At 37.6% G+C, this 21,786-nt stretch overlaps 1 protein-coding gene across 1 annotated transcript in view; it reads left to right on the forward strand.

Annotated features, from left to right (window-relative positions):
• The first annotated feature begins 1,339 nt into the window (after positions 1–1,339).
• Positions 1,340–21,786, forward strand: part of LOC127444346 (receptor tyrosine-protein kinase erbB-4-like) — a 297,320-nt gene continuing 276,873 nt past the window's right edge. Inside the window, exon 1 of the mRNA XM_051703648.1 lies at positions 1,340–1,617. Coding sequence (XP_051559608.1) covers positions 1,539–1,617 — 79 coding nt within the window. The 5' untranslated portion in view covers positions 1,340–1,538. The remainder of the gene's footprint in view (positions 1,618–21,786) is intronic.

Raw genomic sequence — 21,786 nt, forward strand, 5'->3', positions numbered from 1 at the left:
ATTCATATATCAAAGGGTTAATAAACACACATCAAACAGAATGATTCTCATCGCTGCATTTTAAACATGTGAACCTGCTCCTGACTTTATCCAAATAGATCCATATGTATGGAGAAACATCCTCTAAAGTGTCCATTTCCTACAATGTCACATGCTTGGCCTTAAAAATAATAATAATAATAATAATAATAATAATAATATTAAAAACTTCCATAATTGTTTCTTAGAGCGGTTGCTAATTTTCAGTTACTCTACACTTAACTCTGTGTCTAAAGCTTTTGCAAAAGCATTTGCACATCACATAAGCTGTCATCAGTGCAGAAATGTAAATTCAGGTGTATAGCCTACTTACAGTAAGAACTGTATAGTGAGTGTTAAACTTTAATGTGAAAATATTTACATCAACTCCCTCTTCCTCATTTCTTTACTGTAAAACCTACCTGCTCCGATGAATATGGAGGGAATAGGGTTTGATTATGCTGAGTCATCGCCAATAAGAATGGATTCTTGATTTTAATGTGAGGGCTTCTAGTAGCTGGGGTCTGAACAGGTTAAAGGAGCAGAGTTCAGCTTAGACACTATACATTACAGATGAATTATAAATGTGTATGTCATAATAATACATCATTTACTGTAACCATTTCACACAGAGAGGATCAAATTAAAAACTCTGCAACATAATTTTGAAGAGAGGTCATAGTTGATTTGACAAGCACCACAGAGAATAAATATGTTATGTATATGAATTTAAATATGTTAAATATGTCATATCTTATTGGATTACACAAATATTAAGGTATAGTGCTGTGTTACTCATTGGCACAGCTTATAGTAGAGATGACACTTGATTCATGATGTTACTGTACAGTTTTGAATATGTTTTAACATTACAGAAAAAACACATGTGGGTAAATATATGGATTTGACTGTATAGTATATGTAGAAGTTAATATCTAGTAAGGTAATTGGCTAATTAACAGCTTTTCTTTCATTCCAGAACAAGCAGACTTCTTGGCATATTCTTATTTTGTCATTACTCAATCCTTGTTGCTTCACATCTAGGAACAGCATGTGAAATATGGTGAATGAATGCAAATATTTACCTTTTGAACCAACCTAGTCATCTCAAGTTGTGAAAGCATGTGTAATGTAAAAAAAAAAAAAAAAAGAAAAAAAAAAAAAAAAAAGTTGTGAGATGGGCGTGGCCTCTTCGTCAAAACCCCTCTTTTGACCATTCATACATTCGATGGGCGGGGTTTGGCACAACGAGAGGCGTGTCGTGTCCCTCAATTCGAAGTTGCGTGCTGAATTCATCGAGGTGATGAAATGGTTACAAGTACCTCAATCCGGATAACGAGGCACAAGACAGTTTGAAATCGACAACAGCACAGAAGAATACAATCCAATTGTTTTTATTGTTATATGATGCGCTCAGGATGAAGACGTGAGGGCGCGCTGGAAACGCTGCACTGTCAATACGCGGGCTCTCTAATGAACATGTTAATGTATGGAGATATACCTTTTTAAACTTAGCAGAAATGTGGCCTGCTCGTGTTCTTGTCTTCTTCTTCCTCGTCTTCATCATCGTGATTGTTCAGAGGAGCGCCGCGCAGTCAGGTGAGTGATAATGCCGGTGCGTAAAGGCTCTTGGCGATCTGCGCACTTGTCCGATGTGCGCTGCTGTTTTCGAGCACTTTGCTGCACTTAAATGACTGGTTTTCGAAATATTGTGAAGTGTATGCTTCGGCCACAGTGTATCCATCAAAACATTATGAGGACCAGAGAAGGAAGCCGTTGGGATCACACTTTAATGCTGTCAAGTACTCAAGTCAACGCAGCGTAAAACGTATCTATTTGTTTCGCTACATGAGTTAGTAAATGCTGTGCAATGCATAGTTTGTGGCATCAGAAAATCATTCGTATAAGGGCAAGCTAAATGTGGCAATGATTAGTTTTGTTTTGGTGGCATGTCTTGAAACATATCATATTTTTAACATAAGCAACTGAAAGACTAAGCGGGTATATATTCACATAGGGTATGCTCTATTCACATAGGGCCTTGATTTAAATGAAATTATGGAAAGATTATGCCAAAGCCTTACAACCTGCCTGTCTGACGGGTATTTATTTGTTCTATTTTAATATATGAGTGAGCGTAACGGAACTTGCTGGAGCGCAGCGCGAGTGCGCGCACAGCGGAACGTGCATTTCCTGCGCGCTTGGCATCGCTTGGTGGACCCCTACGCTTTGTTCAAATAGCTGCTCAGCATATTTCTGCGTGCCCGCTGTGTTAACTCAGCGTTGGCGGCGCTTGAATTAAGTCTTGTTGTGTGTATTGTGTGAACAAAGAGAGAATGGGCTTTAGGGGGCTATCGTGATAAAAAGATGAGTGAGTGTTATGACACAAAACAGTGCATATGTATATGTATAATAGCATATGTCTAGCGAGGGAAACTTAAACTGTTGGATTGTGTGGAGTTGTGTGCAGTAGTTATAACGCGTGATAAACGTTTGGCTAAATGGTTGAATCTCACGAGAACATTTCCACGTCACATTTCACCCCAAAATAAAGTCTAATACGTCCATTACTACTTTTGCATTGTGACATTATTTTCATAACAATTAGCAATTCATAACACCCGCCCCCCAATTCAATTTGAATTTTCATAATGCATACAGTATGTTTTTTTTTTTTTTTTTTTGTTGTTGTTGTTATTAACATAAATTTAATGGAGTGCAACAGATAGCCCTACTATCTATCTATCTATCTATCTATCTATCTATCTATCTATCTATCTATCTATCTATCTATCTATCCAATATATACTGTATAGACAGTAGATAGAAAGACTCTCTCTCTCTCTCTCTCTCTCTCTCTCTCTCTCTCTCTCTCTCTCTCTCTTATATATATATATATATATTTTTTTTAATTTATTTTTTTTTTTATTTTATTTTTTTTCGCATGTCAGTAATAAGAAATTAGAATACAGAGGGAAAATGTCATGAGAATACTGCCAAAATCATTACAGGCTTTATTAATTTTATGGTGAAATGTGACCTAGACATGTTCTTGGCAGGTTTCATTCACCCCAAAAGATTGATAGAATGTGATACAGGTGTTTAAACATAGTACGATCGATCTATAATTTAAATTCTCTATTATTTATTTAATTAAAGACTCGGCCGATGTTACTTACCAGCTGTTTAGTCAGGGCACTGCAATAACTTCTGGCCAGACTCAAACCCAGATTTTACTTTAATTTCTATTTTATTGAACTATTTAAAAAATATTATTTATATATTTTTTTGTTTTTTTGTTTGTTTGTTTGTTTATTTTTAAGAAAACTGATTAGTAAACAGATTTGGTTCAAATATGTAGAACAAGTTTAAAACAGGATTAGAAACTTGGACATCTCTGTTTGGAGTGTTCCTTGATATATTTGTTGCAGAATCAAAAGGGGAGAGATTATAAGGTGAATGTCAGTTTTAAGATCAGTATTATTTCCAGATTTGTAAAGCGTGTCATTGATCTGTTTAAAATCCCCCATGCAGGAAACCCTCAACAATAAGAGTCACCCGGTTTACTCATATTGTTGCTGTTAGTTTTTGACAGAGTTTTCTATCATAAATGTTAATTTATTTCTAACATATGCTGTAGCTCACTGCTCTTTCTGTAGATAAATGATGGAGCATCTGACCCAGGCTGTGATGTGACATTTCAGTTCTAAAGGATATTGACTGGGCAGTGCAGTCAAATTATTACTCAGCATCGACTCAGATTAAGCTCCATTTGAGAGGCCCAACGAGGCTCCCAGTAATTAAGCTTGTCACTGATATGGTGTCTAGACGTGAATATAATTTTATGAGCAAGGAATGTTGTTTGCAATTTCAGCCATGCTTAATCTTCTTATTAGAATCTTATTTGTCATTGAGTCATAACTTTAACTGACACTTGTTTTCTGTTTTACAATACAATGAGACATTTTTTATTATATTAACGTGGACACTTTATCAACTTTGACAATGGAATGCTTGAATTTCCCTCAAGTATTACTACTACTACTACTATTACTACTACTACTACTACTACTACTACTATTTATTATTATTATTATTCTGTATATAAAATATAAATGCAGAATCAGAATAAAATATGGAGCTTGCAACCATGGTTGGCTATTGATGCTTTTGGGAAACTCACCCCCAGAACAGACCTGCTACCAGACCCACTGGTTGAGAACCACTGGTTTAACCTAAAGCTGAACTATATAACTTTTTCAGTGTAAAAGTGTAATATGCAGAATATGCAGTTTTCGAAAACTGTAAACACTGTCTCAAGAGGTCAACCGATATATCGGTTTTGCAGATTAAACAGCACTGATAACAGATTTCTGGATCTATCGGTTATCGTCAGAAATCCACACTGATAGTTTCCCCCATTGCTTCCAGTGCTGGAGTGGCTGGGAAGGGTCCGCTGTTGTTATACAGTATGAGAGCGGCCTCTAGAGGCGAAATAAAAACTATCAATTCACTGATGCCTTGTGGTGTTTGTTTTGACACGTGAGACTACACACTGCATGGAGCAGAACACTTCAGATGCGGATTTAAAACATCAACAATGAAAATGAATACAGTACACTATAGTACATGTTGTCATATCATTATAAAGTAATTAATTTGTTGACTAATGCTGCATTAGTAGAGAACAGCAGTATGTTGAGAGGATGCTAACATTAAAGCTAACCTCAAGCGGTTAGAACAATGTGACAAAAATACATATTGTAGGTCCTACCCAAATGTTTAAATGTCACGATTGTTACCATCTATTACCATCTATTTGAATTAGTTTATATCTAGCTTTAAAGCTAGTGATGTGAGAAAGCAAATTAATATCTTCATGTAGCCGAGAGAAAAGTATAAACAAATCAGAAATGCAACTGATTTCAATTCATTTTTTTATCCTCACTGTAATACGATGACTTCAGATCAATCACATTCTTGCGCTAAAAAAGGCTAAACACAGCGCAACAAATACAGTTTACCAGAAAGTAGGTGTCTCAATATGCTTTTAAAGTTCTTTTTAATTAGACACATCATCTAAAAAAGAGCACTCCTGCATGACACGCTGAATAAACAAAAGGAAACAAAGACATTCGTCTAGCGCTCATTTACATAGAAAAACAAATGGATGGTTGCAAAAGTGTTTGGTGTGAACAGCCCCTTACAGTTGGTGGAGGTATTTGGCTGTTGCATCTTGCTCTCTTATAAGCGTTTCTCAGATTAAGCAAGGAGTTGTTTAAATGCTTTGTCAGGAAAGAGGTTCAACTTGGAAATGTGTGTCTCGAGATTCTCGCGTTCGGTTCCAGTCTGTTGTGTTCCGTCTGTTTGAACAGCCCCTGGCCTGGACTTATAGTCTGAGCCGCTTCACCAATGAGTTCAGCCGAATACCGCTGCTATCTGTGAATATCGCTACTCTACATACAACTGTACTGAATAAAAAACAATGTGGTATTTCGCTGTTATTATGAAGCTTGAGTCTGGATTAGTAGGAATCAGTGCAAGTGTAACACCATGTGAACTGTCTATTGAAGCATTTTCCCCCCTCATTTTACTTTTGACTTAACATTTGAGGATATGGACTGACTAAAACTTTTTATTTATTTTATGCACATTAGTTGAAAATGAAATGCTCTTTTTCAACAGCCAGGATAGTTCTATGCAATAATATAATAGTGCTGAATAGTTTATGTATTTATTGCACCCTCTTGTGGACTAAGGAAACAACGTCAATTTAAAAGTCAACTGACTTTAAAATTGAAATATTAGTTCATATATATTAATATTTATATAATTATTTCATTAAAAAAGTGCAATACATATTTCATGGTTCAGTCAGTACTGTTTATTTTTATAATAAAGTTCAGCACTATTTTAATTTGAGTGTTATTTTTTTCATTCAGTATCAATTTTAAAAACTATCGATTGGTTAATCGGTTATCGGCAGGTACTGACCGACTTAGTTATCGGTATCGGTAAAATCCACTATTGGTAGACCTCTAACTGCCTCTATAAAAATTCCTGGTTTTGTTTCGAGCGACCCGCTTAGACCCAACAACGTTACTCAACCAGTGGTGTGAGTTGGGGGCGGGACTATCTGACTGTTTGAACATCAACAGACGAGGGGCATATTCAGAAAGCTGTTTTGAAAACATTGTTTATTTTTACATTCAGTTGTGCTAGTGGGGCAGAAATTACATACTTTATCTTTAAAGGAGAAGAGAGTTCTCTTTGTGATATTTATCAACATGCTGCTGTCCACATGAGAATACACTGGACAACTTTTTCCTTTTAAACTCTTTATTTTGCGTCAATGACCTAACATAAATGAGCATGTGCTCAGAAATGGCAGCACAGTGGATTGAATAGATAGGTAAAGAGAGGGATAGAAGGAGAGAGACACAAATAATTCTACTCTACCATATTTGTGTCTCCTTGTGTCCATTAACCCTCATGGCCTCATTTTTGTGTCTCTGGTTGGGTGAGATAAAGGGTAAATGTCCCCTTGCAGTTCTATAGAAATATCACTGCAGTTTCTTTCAGTTTAAAGGTTCATAAAACTCCTACTGAGAAGGTGCAGTGAAAGTGTGTGACCTTGCATTACTGGTTCCTCAGAAGGAATTTGTGGGAAACATTATTTTTTTTATTTTGTTTTATGGTCTCACCAGAGAGCTGATTCATCACTGGTTTCACTCAGAATGCTGAACTTGGTCTATAAAGAATATAAACTGTAGTGTGAACAGTGAGATTTAACCTTATAATGCAATAGACTTAGAGTAGATGCTATGTTCAACTTGATGTGAGTAAAAACGAGGCTGTGAAGGAAAGAAGTTCAGTCCATTCAGTATGATGTCGTATAGGCTGTTTTCACAATTGGTGCAATTGCTTGTTCGGAACCAAAGTTCGATTCTCATTAACATTTTAGTTTTGGGTCCAAACCACAGATTGATTGCATCAACAATGTGATTACCACCATGAGTACTAGCAGCAACTGTTTACCACTGTAACGGTTTATCAGTGTAACCACTAAAGCCTAATTCATACAATGGAAAAAGCTGAACATTTGTTTGTGTACAAACTGCAATTATAGTACGCATTTTATAATATGCATTTTAAAAGTAGTTTGTTGAGGAAAATAAAACCACATCAATGATTGGTTTTCGAGTTCTCTTAGGTCAAGACTTTTTAAGGATGTGCGTGAACAGGAGAATTATCACCAAATGAACACCAAAAGAACAAAATTGTCAGTGCATTTCATCATATTTTTTAGGCAAACTAAAAGAATCATGTTCACCCAGAAAGTATAAATTAGCCTTACTACAGAGAAGACTTCAATAACACTAGTTTCACTGTGTTATTTCAGTATTTGAATTTACCGAAAAAACACACACATGCTCATTTATTACACACACAGCTTGTGTTTGTCAGGCCACGTCCACACTAATACGTTTTCATTTGAAAATGCATTAATTTAGCTATGTTTATGCCTCTCATCCACACTAGAACAGCGTTTTCCTCCACCAAAAACGTAGTGTTCCGAAAATGCTCTCCATTACCCTGCTTACTTTGGAAAATTATGATGTAAAGAGACTGAAAAACTTTTAAAATGAAAAAGTATTAGTACAGATGTGGCCTCAGATTTCGAATTGGCCAAATGTGTTGGCGTACATACAGGTATTCGAAAACATGTCATGCACAAAGTTGTATACATTCAACATCCCTTGTCTCTTTAATAAAAAAAAACAAAACAAAACAAAAAAAAAAAAAACAATTAGTTACTTCAGTAGTGCTTTTATCTTTCAATTACAGCGCTGTTAGCCTACTTTCATCTCCGTTAAATATTATATTAAAAACCATTCTGTCCAGTTACGGCAAATTTCCATCAACGATCACTGCAGTACTTGTGAAAAAAAAGAGCTTAGATTCCAAGTTGGTTATGCGGGCCTTTAAAATACTGTCTTAATCTCTTCATAGTCTCTGAATTAATCATTGCACATGTGCTTTTGCATAATGAAGCTTTTCAAACCATGCTGCATTCAGCTGGTATAGATTGGTCACTTGCAAGCACACTCATTCAGTTCAGAGTCTTAAATGCTTGGGTAACTGTTTACTGTCTATATATAGCAGGTCACTGGTAAAGTCGAAGGGTTGGGCAGTGAGTTATAGGACACCCCTTTATTACTTGTATTCATTTCTTACTTATTCCCTCTGGGATAACCGGTACTTGGAATGGTGAGAACTACATGCTAGCTGCTGGGAATGGACTGTACATTTTATAAATGTAAAATCACACACATTTAATTAGAGAGCAAAGTCTAAACCAGGGCTGAGCGATATGACGGTATATACCGTTTACAATTGTAGAAGTATGTCAATTGGTAGAGATGCTGCTATAGAGTTTAAATAGCAGTACATATACTCACTGAGCACTTTATAAGGAACACTATGGTCCTAATAAAGTGTCAGACATGGTCTTTTTATGTTGTAGCCCATCCACCTCAGGGTTCACCATGTTGTGCATTCTGAGATGCTATGCTGCTCACTACAATTGTACAGAGTGGTTATCTGAGTTACCGTAGCCTATCTGTCAGCTCGAACCAGTCTGGCCATTCTCATTTGACCTCTCTTATCAACAAGGCATTTCCGTCCGCAGAACTGCCTCTCACTGGATGTTTTATTTGTTTTGGCACCCTTCTGAGATAACTTTAGAGACTGTTGGGCGTGAAAATCCCAGGAGATCGGCAGTTACAGAAATACTCAAACCAGCCCATCTGGCACCAACAATCATGCCACGGTCGAAATCACTGAGATCACATTTGACCCCATTCTTATGGTTGATGTGAACATTAACTAAAGCACCTGACCCGTGTCTGAAATAGTTTATGCATTGTACTGCTGCCACAAGATTGGCTGATTAGATAGTCGCATGAATAAGTAGTTGTACAGGTTTTTCTAATAAAGTGCTCAGTGAGTGTGTATACCAATGTCACAACATATGACACGTGAGATCAACTAAGAAACATGAAGGATTGAAAAAACTCAGAGTGGGACGTTTTCCAAACAAGTCAAGATGAGAATTGTGAAAGGCGTTTGTTAGGCATAAAACAGGGCCGTTTCTAAGCATAGGTGAACTGGGCGGTCGCCTGAGGCGCCATCAGCACGTAACAGCATACACACCATCTCAGTGTCCAAGGCTTAATAGAGAGCTATCACCAAAATACAGCTTTGAATAGCAGTTTATTTGAAATCAGTTTGATTGAAAGTTGCCATTTGCAGGTTATCATAGCCGAACCATATTTCTGTTTGTCACCAAAGTAGTGCTCTTGATGGTTCAGAGAGAGCATCTTAAGGGCCGATTACACTACAACGTTTTCAACTAAAAACGGAAAACTTTTTATGCGTTTTGGCTGTTCGTTTACACAACAATGGCGTTTTGGGGCCTAAAAACGCAAACTTTTGAAAACGGGTTTCAAAGTGCAAGTTTTTGAAATCGATGCTATTATCGTCTCTGTGTAAACATACAAAAACACGAATTTGTGAAAACGATGACATGCGCACGCGTATTACATGTTATATAAAGAATGATGGATTGATAGGCATCAATTTGAGATGTAGATGTATAATTATCAATATGAATACTGGTGTCTGTGCAAATAACAATAATCAACAATTTATTCATTTGGAGTGTTTTGTATGGAGTGTGAACATTGTACAGTAGGCAGAACCTGCAATTTGAAAATCTTGAAATTAATGTATGGATTCAGATGGGAAAAATGTATTTGTATTTTAAATGTTATTTATTTATTTACTTAATTTTATTTTATGTACCTTTACCCTGCAATTCATTCACCCACCGCTTATGTATATAGCCTATAGACAGAGATGTGATGCCATGTACAGTATTCAATGATATGCTTAGAATATGAAAACATGAGGCAGTGAAAATGCATGTTAGATCCAGTGTACACAAGACCTCTCTCTCCGTCAGAAGATATCCATATATCAGAGTTCTGTCTGATATCCAAAACCAGTCAACATCAACAGCTTGTTATGTTAACTTACTCTCCTACCAGCCCAAGAGTCAGCAGGGGGAATCCAGAAGAAGGCAAGAGACGAAGTGATGGTAAAAATGAGCAGAGATTCTTGAATAATCTTGAGAGTTCAGTCTATAGGCATGCGCACGAGTACTTCAAAACAACGCACGAGACATTCAAAACTACAATGGTGGACTACAGGACTGTATTTGTGCTGCTCAAGATTTTGAGTTTATTGACGCTTCTCCAGCAAAGTAATTGTAGTAATAAAGCAACCTCATCGTCCTTCCAGACAAAATTGCTCGATGCTTTCGCCATCTTCATTGTTTGTATTCACCGCTCTGTGGAAGAATGCTTATGTGCGCAGGCACGTAGTGTTTCTTTACAAAGTGACATCGCCAATTACTGGCCTGGCATGCATAAAACAGCATTTTTAGTCATTTTCGTGGATCCGTGTGAACGGGTATTGTTTTGACAACGTTGTCGTCTGTACATGAAACTTTTCAAAAACGCAAAAGAAACACCTTTCCGTTTTTAGTACATCGCTGTCGTGTAAACGTACCCTTAGAAAATTTCTTAGTTTAAACTTAGAAAGTTTTCTTTTCTAAATATAACAGGAGACTTAAATAGATAGTTCACCCAAAAATGAAAATGATAGCATCATTTACTCACCCTCATGCAGAGAAACAGATCAATATTTAAATCATTTTTTTACCATAAATCTCCACTTTCACTTGCACATTTTTCTTCTTTTGTTTTTGGTGATTCACATTCTACGTGCATATCACCACCTACTGGGCTTTTTGTAAAAAAAAAAAAAAAAAAAAGGACTTAAATAATGATCTGTTTCTCAGCCACACCTATTATATCACTTCTGAAGATATATACAGGTGCATCTCAATAAATTAGAATGTCGTGGAAAAGTTCATTCATTTCAGTAATTCAACTCAAATTGTGAAACTCGTGTATTAAATAAATTCAATGCACACAGACTGAAGTAGTGTAAGTCTTTGGTTCTTTTAATTGTGATGATTTTGGCACACATTTAACAAAAACCCACCAATTCACTATCTCAACAAATTAGAATACATCATAAGACCAATAAAAAAAAAAACATTTTTAGTGAATTGTTGGCCTTCTGGAAAGTATGTTCATTTACTGTATATGTACTCAATACTTGGTAGAGGCTCCTTTTGCTTTAATTACTGCCTCAATTTGGCGTGGCATGGAGGTGGTCAGTTTGTGGCACTGCTGAGGTGGTATGGAAGCCCAGGTTTCTTTGACAGTGCCCTTCAGCTCATCTGCATTTATTGGTCTCTTGTTTCTCATTTTCCTCTTGACAATACCCCATAGATTCTCTATGGGGTTCAGGTCTGGTGAGTTTGCTGGCCAGTCAAGCACACCAACACCATGGTCATTTAACCAACTTTTGGTGCTTTTGGCAGTGTGGGCAGGTGCCAAATCCTGCTGGAAAATGAAATCAGCATCTTTAAAAAGCTGGTCAGCAGAAGGAAGCATGAAGTGCTCCAAAATGTCTTGGTAAACGGGTGCAGTGACTTTGGTGTTCAAAAAACACAATGGACCAACACCAGCAGATGACATTGCATCCCAAATCATCACAGACTGTGGAAACTTAACACTGGACTTCAAGCAACTTGGGCTATGAACTGCTCCACCCTTCCTCCAGACTCTAGGACCTTGGTTTCCAAATGAAATACAAAACTTGCTCTCATCTGAAAAGAGGACTTTGGACCACTGGGCAACAGTCCAGTTCTTCTTCTCCTTAGCCCAGGTAAGACGCCTCTGACGTTGTCTGTGGTTCAGGAGTGGCTTAACAAGAGGAATACGACAACTGTAGCCAAATTCCTTGACACGTCTGTGTGTGGTGGCTCTTGATGCCTTGACCCCAGCCTCAGTCCATTCCTTGTGAAGTTCACCCAAATTCTTGAATCGATTTTGCTTGACAATCCTCATAAAGCTGTGGTTCTCTCGGTTGGTTGTGCATCTTTTTCTTCCACACTTTTTCCTTCCACTCAACTTTTTGTTAACATGCTTGGATACAGCACTCTGTGAACAGCCAGCTTCTTTGGCAATGAATGTTTGTGGCTTACCCTCCTTGTGAAGGGTGTCAATGATTGTCTTCTGGACAACTGTCAGATCAGCAGTCTTCCCCATGATTGTGTAGCCTAGTGAACCAAACTGAGAGACCATTTTGAAGGCTCAGGAAACCTTTGCAGGTGTTTTGAGTTGATTAGCTGATTGGCATGTCACCATATTCTAATTTTTTGAGATGTAAGCCAAAATCATCACAATTAAAAGAACCAAAGACTTAAACTACTTCAGTCTGTGTGCATTGAATTTATTTAATACACGAGTTTCACAATTTGAGTTGAATTACTGAAATAAATGAACTTTTCCACGACATTCTAATTTATTGAGATGCACCTGTATTTAACCACTTGAGTTGTGTGGATTACTTTTATTCTGCCTTTATGTATTTTTGGGGTCTTCAAAGTTCTAGACACCATTCACTTGCATTGTATGGACCTACAGAGCTGAAAATTCTTTCTAAAAATCTTCTTTTGTGTTCAGCAGAAGAACGGAAGTCATACACATCTGGGATGGCATGAGGATGAGCAAATTATGAGAGAATGTGCTCTAATAGAGAACTATTCCTTTAACTGGCATTTGCAATGTATATATAGTGTATGCATCAGAGATATATGAATGAAGGGCATGGATAACTACAAAAATAGCTGTAGCAGAAATAAACTACTGTGTTTAACCTGATCATGCACTGTTATAAGAAGTGAAGACTGATGACACTTTCAGGAAAGCTAAGTTTGGAGTGGAATATAATGTACTGCTCACTGCATACTGCACAATATATACTCTATACTGCTATTACTATTTGTCTTACATTTTGTAAGTAGCATGGTTTTACAGTTTGTGTGGTAGGATGCTATTCCAAACATAGTGTCCAAAGCCATAGTGTCAGCACTACTCCACCTGCAAAAATGAAATCAGTCCCTCCAGGATTTTGTAATCATGCAATCGCAAGGATGAATGCAAATTCAACCACTCTCAGCATTATTTGGACTCTCAGTGTTAATTGGGTTGTTTGTGGGAGAGGTAAATGCATCTTTAACTAAGGTTACAATAATGAAAACACCCTCACAATTCAGGCGATACCTTTTTTTAAGGTCAATGTCAATATTATAAGATTTATAATATTATAATATTAAAATACATTTGTGATTCAGGTGATACCTTTGCGAATGGAATGACCCTCAGTATGGGTTCGATTACATATATGACTTTTAGGGGGATTCTTATAAGAGAAGAATTCTGCAATGGTGCATCTTTGACAGAATTGTGCACTTCTGTGTCTTTTGATTTGCATAAAGCAGTGGCTCTAACAGAAGGAGAGGTAAGAACACGCCTCTTGCAGACCTGCAGGGCTTTTTTAGGACGTGCAGTTATTAACAACTTACACCAACCATCTGCCTTTATCTCATTTTCTTAATAAGAACAACAAGACTTAAGGATTCTCAAGTGCAGGTTTATGCAGAACATCGATGAGGGAATGAGAGGTGGGGATACGGCCAAGAGGTCAGTTGTTAACTAGACATAAAGTAGAATTTCTTAAGTCACCGTTATTCTGTATATTGACCATTACATTAATTCTGAATATTGAACATTCAGTTAATTTGGGTCTTTGCTAAGTAAAACTATCTGCTTTAAATCCAAACTGATTGTTTTTTTGTTTTGTTTTTTGACCAGGCAGTGTATATTAAATTGTGTGACATATCGGCATTGTATTGGCTTATCGGCCACCCTGCTCTCTGGATATTGGCATTGGCCATAAAAAAAACCATATCGGTCAACCACTATAAACAACCACCCAGAACACTCTAGCATTATTGTGACAGGTTTTGCTTGGGCAAGCATTTCTCAATTTTCTTTCTATTACTTTCTATTAATATAGTAGTCTACCACTTTACAATAACTGGTGAAATTTTGGAATGAGTTTTGGTTACAGTCCAACACTTATTCTCTTGGCAATACATTCATCTTATGACAATGATAATTATGATAATGGTGATGATGATGGTTATTATTACATCCTTTTTGTATCTGCAGTGACTGACAGTTCCAGTTGTTACAGTGGATGTGAGTAGCCCTGGAGGCAGCTGAGGGCAGGAAAACAATTTTTAGGCTGTATATGTCATTGGGAGATCCATGGCATGTTGAAGACTACTCACGTCTGGCGATGAAGTTTACTTGATAGAAAAATGGAAACAGTGGAAGGTTGTTGTGATAATATAGAAAACCTGAAAGATTGGGAGACTGCTGCACTTTTGAGATTAATTAAATATATTTCACACTATTACATTTCTCTATAATTAAATGTTTTAATTTTAATATTTCTTTACTCATTTTCATAGCTAATTCACTTTGTCCTATTAACATCCCCATTTGTAGGACCATTAAAATATTACATGTATTTATTAAAAGTAACTTGAATATTGCTTTACTCCTTAACAAAGTAACTTAAAGTTATTTTTTTTTTTTTATGGAAAGTAAAGTGTTACGTTACTTTCGCATTAATTTTGTGTTACTTTTTTCTCACAGCCACTTTCTCATCTACTATGCTATGCATTCCATACAAATAAGTCATGCCTTGGATACAAGAGAAATTACAGATCATGCTAGCTACTGTACAACACTCATGTCAAAACAACATAGTAAACAAAAAGATATTTATAAAGCAGGTCTTCACGTCATATTTTTACTAAAAACACACGGGGGCCTGGGTAGCTCAGCAAGTAAAGACACTGACTACCACACCTGGAGTCACAAGTTCGAATCCAGGGCGTGCTATTTGACTCCAGTCAGGCTTCCTAAGCAACCAGTTGGCCCGGTTGCTAGGAAGGGTAGAGTGACATTGGGTTAACCTCCTTGTGGTTGCTATAATGTGGTTCTCACTCTCAGTGAGGCAAGTGGTGAGTTGTGCTTGGATGCCGCAGAGAATAGCATGAGCCTCAACACATACTAGGTCTCCACAGTACAAGCCACGTGATAAGATGCGCAGATTGACTGTCTCAGACGCGGAGGCAACTGAGATTCATCCTCCACCACCCAGATGGAGTCAAGTCACTACGCCACCAGAAGGACCTAGAGTGCACTGGGAATTGGGCATGCCAAATTGGGGAGAAAAGGGGAGAAAATCAATAAAATGAATATGCATGATTTGTTTTTCCCATCAACATGGCAGCCATTATGAATAATGAGGAATAACCACTGTCTTACCTAAAGCAGCAAAGTCCAACACTTGAACCTGCATCATATATATCATCATATGTGGCGCCCATCGACAACTTGAGATGTTTTTCAAAGGTCAGGATAAAATTCAGTGGGGAATACCAGTCTAACATGTTTAAGGAATAAGTCTGTAAAAATAAATATTTTTCACTTCATCTCTGTGCACACTTGTTTTGAGTTGATCCACGGTGCGTACAGACGCCACAACTTCAAAGGCACATGTTGATACAACTTGAATGGAATCGATTTTAATGCTACCAAAATGTAAAAAAAAACAAAAAAAAAAAACATTTTTCATGATTCAAACTACTTGTTTATTATAAAACAAAAAATGTAGAATATTTTTAGAAACTAAGACATTTTCTCTGTGTACACAATCGATGTAGAACGTTGCTCGGAGCCACTGATCCAGATTCAGCTCTTCTCATCCCATTCTCTCAGTTAAGGGGAGCTGTAACACAGAGCAGTTGGGCTGCATAAGTCAGTGAATTGAGTGAGTATTTCACCCTGTGTATCATGTCATGGCCAGTGGAAGACTAGTCTTATAATCCCTCTGCCTAAATGCGTTTACTGATTTTTTTTATTTTTTTAATGCAGTGTGTATTAACACATGAATCAACCGCGTTTCACTCAGACGAATGTTGTTGACCTTGTATCACGCTAAAAACACAAAATGTGCATGCGCATTTGCGAGTTGATTGACAGGTGATGTCTGTATCTTAAAGGCGATTGGCTCTTTTGCCTGCAAGGCAGGACTTTCTTTCTACATCCATTGACTGTTGGGTGCTAGAGCTTCTTCGCTGGGTGTTCCAGTTGCTTTAATGAAAGAACACTTGTAAAATGAGTAAACACAGTTAATGTCACAAATTTGCTTATTTGATTACTGATCATGAAATTGTGTGGAATCATAAATATTTCTTAATTTATGTCATACATTTTTCAAAATCACACAGAGGGGTAATCACTAGTACGCAAGCAATAGCGAGAGAGGAGCAGTCTATTTTACATGACTTTCAAAGACGTCGGATTGTGGTACCATTCATTTTACACAACTGTCTGTCTTGTCATGGAAGTCGTAGGGTTTCCAAATTACACGAGGAATCGCGACAGGGGTGAACACATTACAAAATATTTCACTATTGACGAATCCCCGACGACTCTGCCTGGACTCCAAATTATGTTTCACAACAGAGTACACGTGAGAAGTGATATGAGATATGAAAACAAATGCATAATTGTATATTATGCATTTCAGAATATGATGTGTATGTTTTTAATCACCTTTACATAATGTGTAAAGGCATCAAATATTTTAATGGTTACAATATGAAAAAGTAGCTCCTACTGAAAAATCTACCTATTTGCTTACCTGACTGTCCAAGAGAATTGGCAGTTTCTCTCCAACTCTTGTCTTTCTCCACCCGGTTGTGGAACAGTTCAGAGGAAACATCAAATAGGCACTGGTGCTCCTGCCAATGTTCCACTAATTGTTCCTCCATTTCTTCGGTCCATTGAGACTTTCTTGATACCGCAACCATGCTAGTTGATGTTCTGTTGCAGGTACATCAGGACTCATCCCACTGAAACTTCCCGTGCCCCGTTTCTTGCTCTCTCATTGGCTGTAAGTCAACGCTGCAGTTGTATTCAGTCAAAACACATTTCACATATTACTATTTGGATTCGCAGACAGGTCCAGATATTTAACATGCTAGATATCTCGCTGACATTGGGTGACGTGTCGGCGCTTCTCTCAGATCGCGTCTTTGATAATTCATACATTGCGTTCATCGCTCACGGGAGCGAGCTCTGATTTGCCTATGATTTCGGGCTTTTGTCGGTGATCTCCACAAAACTGTCGGCGAGTGAAAATCGGGCCTAAAATCGTGTAGTGTAAACTCTGCATTAGATGACGTTTTTCAAACCTGCATTCCATCTTGATGTAATCCTTCCTCGTGATCACGCAGCGTGTTTTCATCAGCTGAATGGGAGGCTAAACACTATTAAAGTGTGACAAGACTCGCGCTGCACATGCAAGCCATTCGCGCATCACAAGCCGATCAACTTTTTAGCCCTTTTCAGTGAATCGCACCTGCGAAATCCTAAAACTTTATTTCCAGGTTTAATTTATATTTTGAATAGACTCAGATTTTTATGTTTTATGTTTTCTCTTTGATTCGTTTAGTGTAATTTTGAGTGTGACCATGGTTTAAGGAGGGTGTACCTGTATGCTGGGTTGGAAATATCAAGGATTAATAGTGGTGTGTAAGGGGGTTCAGTGGAAAGGAGGAGGCGAGAACCGGCTTGACAACTTAAATAATAATTTAATAAACAATTTAAACAAAACACACAACCAAAAACACACAGTACAGCTGTCTGTAATTCTCTCTCTCTCGAACTGTCGTCCCCGGCCGCCTTTATCCCTCGCGCGCCCCATCAGGCTGATTGGACCTCCTCAGCTCTACATGGTGTTTTCCTTTTTACATCACATGTTGTTCTGAAAACAAAAAGAAACAAATGAAACACGGAATGTAAGCTGTCATCCGCGCAGCCTGACCGAAGGAAAGCGGGTGTGTTTTAACTTGCGCGATTAACTGAAAGTAAAGTGCGAATGGCTTGCACGCGCTGCACGAGTCAGTTGGTTACTGCAGTCTCGTCACATTTTTACTTTTTGTTTAGCCTCCCATTCAGCTCATGAAAACACACTGCGTGATCATGAGGAAGGATTACATCAAGATGCAAACTGGAATGCAGGTGCAGAATTTCATAGAAATAAAACAGTCTACTCCTCTCTCGCTGTTGCTGGCATGCCAGTGATTACCTCTCCACATGCCAATGCTGGCACCCATGCCATAGGTAGCCGACCCCTTGCCTAGGCATTAATCTCAGCATTCTTTTTGTTAGTGAGTGTGTCTTTGTGTCCATTGTATTGCGGTGATGGTATATTAGAAGGTTCTGTATTAGAAAGGAGTGTAAACACCCGCACAGAACAATCCGCACTGAAAACCGCCTTCCCTAATTAGGCGAATTAGCCAGAGATCAAAAAGGAAAATTAGTGCAGTCCAGTCTAGCGTTGTACAACAAAGTATCATGTGTTCATTTGCATGACAACACATGTTGGCAGCTCATTATGGACAGCGCTGACAATATGGTGCCTGACTGGACAGATTGCTCATCAGGAGAGTCCAGTTCCCCCACCTGGGACCCAGTAGCATTTTAACGATGTCTTTCAGCATTCAGTTTGAGAATACTTACATCCTGTAATCTTAAACTCAGCCACACAATCATGCAAATCCTTGTAAGTATAGGTTTGCAAGTTTAAGAAGACATGCACATAAATATAGAATGACATTTTCACACATGTACACACAAACATACACATGAAGCGCCCTCCACCCCTTTGGATTGAGCCTTAAAGGAATAGTTAAAAAAAATAAAGCCTTTTTTTCTTCTGCGGAACACTAAATCAGGTGTTCACCCTGTTTAACCATGGTTTTTATATATTTTTTTAATTAATAATAAATCAATAAATGGCCTCAAAGACACACCGATTTCTTACATGCTGGTTTATGCCATATATGGCTGTTGATGAGCCGATGACGGTCAATCGAGTCTTAGTCTGGGCTTTCTGTCACAGTGGCTGGCAAAATAACTGTTCTTTGTGAAATGAAAGTGTCCAGCTGGATGTGATGTTCAATTCATCAGCTTCAGTCCAGCCTGGTTAGATAAATGACAAGGATGCTCCCCTCCATTACACACACACACACACACACACACACACACACACACAATGACACATTCCAACCAATGATTGTTCCCCAGTGTCAACTGTGCACATAAATGAATGCAGACATTTTTAGGCCAGAAATACAGAACAGAACAATCAAATTGCACCAAATGCAACACACAGGAAATAAAATTAAAAACAGCTAAATCGATTAGGGTTATCACCTGAAGTATTGTAAGACTAGGGCTAGTTGTCACACATTTTACTCCAGGAATAATTTATCAAGGTAGGTTTATTTTTGAAAGTCAGTTTCTGTCCAGGCACATACCTTAGGGTGCTTTCACACTTGGTTTGATAGCTTGGACCAAACCTGAGATTGTTTCCTCCTCCCTCCCCCTGCCTCCTCTGTTCTCTGTTCACATCATATTATTTGGGTCCGAACCACAGTCCAATTGCGTCATCAGTGTGAGTTCAAGTGGGCAGCTCTACTGTAACTAGGTAATAACTCAAGAAGATGTCAGCTTCTTAAGTATTAAAGTTTGTCTCTTTGGATTTACCACAAAACATTGCCATGTACAGAACGACACTTGTGTTTGTCTGCCACGGATGCATTGAATATGCAATGATGTGATAAATGTTAGCGTTGTCTGCTGCGAGCATGCGGATGCGTTGCAAGAGATGTGAAGAATATGAGCTGCTCTCTGAAAGGAATTTATTTGGACACAAGCAGGTATGAGAAATGCATTATTTCATAATAATTGCGATTGGGAGCCTCAACTATGCAAAAAAAGTCATCAATTGAGGCTCACTTCCGTGATATGGTACAATTGTGTCAATATCAGCAGCAAACTGCACTGGAGTTCACATGAACCATACCCTAGACCACCTTTTTAAGCAGACTTAAAAAAACACCTTTTCAAGAGGAGTTCGGAAAACAGTGTTCATATCATCCAAACAAACCGAAATTTGATGTTATTAGAACCCAGGTGAAAACCAAAAGTGCTAGTGTGAAAGCATCCTTAAAATTTTGGCGACAAAGTTATTGCTCAGAAAAAAAGAAAGAGGGCTCTATTTTCGTGAGGGTGCAAAGCACAGCACAACGCGTTACAATCGAGCGCTAATTCTAAGTGCAATTTTCATGCCAGCGCAAATGGCCGTGGGTGGGAGTGTATGCACAACTGTGGGTGTAGGCGCACAAACTGTGGGTGTATTGAATACAAATGAAGTGGCGCAAAGCGATTGCAATTTTCCTAAGAATTTGGTCATTGCGCTAAGACATTTCAATACCACCTCTTAACTCAGCGTAAAGTCCAAATTCAGTTCCTGCATTTGCAGTTTGGAGATTTCACCAGCAGGTTCATGTCCAAATTCTGAAAGTACGGAACATCAAATTTTGTCACTTCAGTCACTGTTGAAGCCATTTGTTGAAACAAAAAATTATGAGATTTGTGTTAAACTTTCTAGAGGTCAAGGTTTATTTTTTCAATTATTATTATTATGTTTATTGTTATGTTTATATGTATTATTATTCTTGTGTATTTACAATTGTATTTATGATTTAATTTTGACTAGTTATTTTCCACCAATTGTCGTAGAGTGATTTTTTTTTTTGTCACTGCAAAAGGGGCTGGTGGAACAAGATGGAGAGAGTAAAATGTTTGGATTTAAATTGATTTTTTTTTTTTTTTTTTTTGACCACTTTGTTATTTTTATAATATTTTCATTTCATTTGAAGTGTAATTTGAATTTTGAAATATGTTTGGTTTAATTTTTTCGTGTTTCAGTAAATTCATGTATTTTTTCAAAATCAAAATCGAAGTGAAGTGCATGTAGGGTTAGGGTCACTGTTTATACTAGCCATGATTTGTGTGTCAGTAGATGAAAATGATTAATAATTATTATTTAATTTAACGGCACATACATCCAAATTCTGACAAGAATCAAATTTTCCAGGAGCGTGTCGCTGTCATAGAAATATGCCTGACATTCATCAACGACGCAGTTAATGCAGAAAAGAACATCATTTTCAATTCTTCTAATTCATTGCATACAGACTTTTTACACTACCAACTTCTTATTAATGTGCTGTCTTTGTTCATTCGTTGGTGCTTGAGGGAATGGACTATATAATAGGATGCAGACATTGAATAACTGGAGAACAACCTCAGAATTAAATGCCACTTGGTCACACCTTTTGCACATTGAGTGGGCAATTTTCCCAAACCCACTTGCGCATAGACTTAGCGCATACTTGTACGAACATACCAAAACTTCATGGCCATGCCCATTGACTTTGCGCTTATGACTTAAGGCATTGCCTTGCACATAACGCTTGCACTCTTAAAATAGGGCCCATAGTTCATCAAACACATATTTGATATTTTGATATTTTGTGACCAGTAGTGGGGCATGTTGTCACACTATTAAACTCATTTATTGTGTTTTTGGTAAAATGTAAATAGTAAAACAGTTATTAAACTTAGAAATAAAATCATAAATAAATAGGAGTCATGGCTCAGCAATTACTGCAATGCTCGGATGCAATGCACTTTGGTGATTTTGTGGGCAATTTTACATTCAAATCCTGCTCTAAAAGCAACATAATCACACAGGAAATGGGCGCGTTAGTTCAAAATGTTTTGTCAC

This window comes from Myxocyprinus asiaticus, chromosome 7, assembly GCF_019703515.2.
Source record: "Myxocyprinus asiaticus isolate MX2 ecotype Aquarium Trade chromosome 7, UBuf_Myxa_2, whole genome shotgun sequence".
NCBI classification, from domain to species: domain Eukaryota; kingdom Metazoa; phylum Chordata; class Actinopteri; order Cypriniformes; family Catostomidae; genus Myxocyprinus; species Myxocyprinus asiaticus.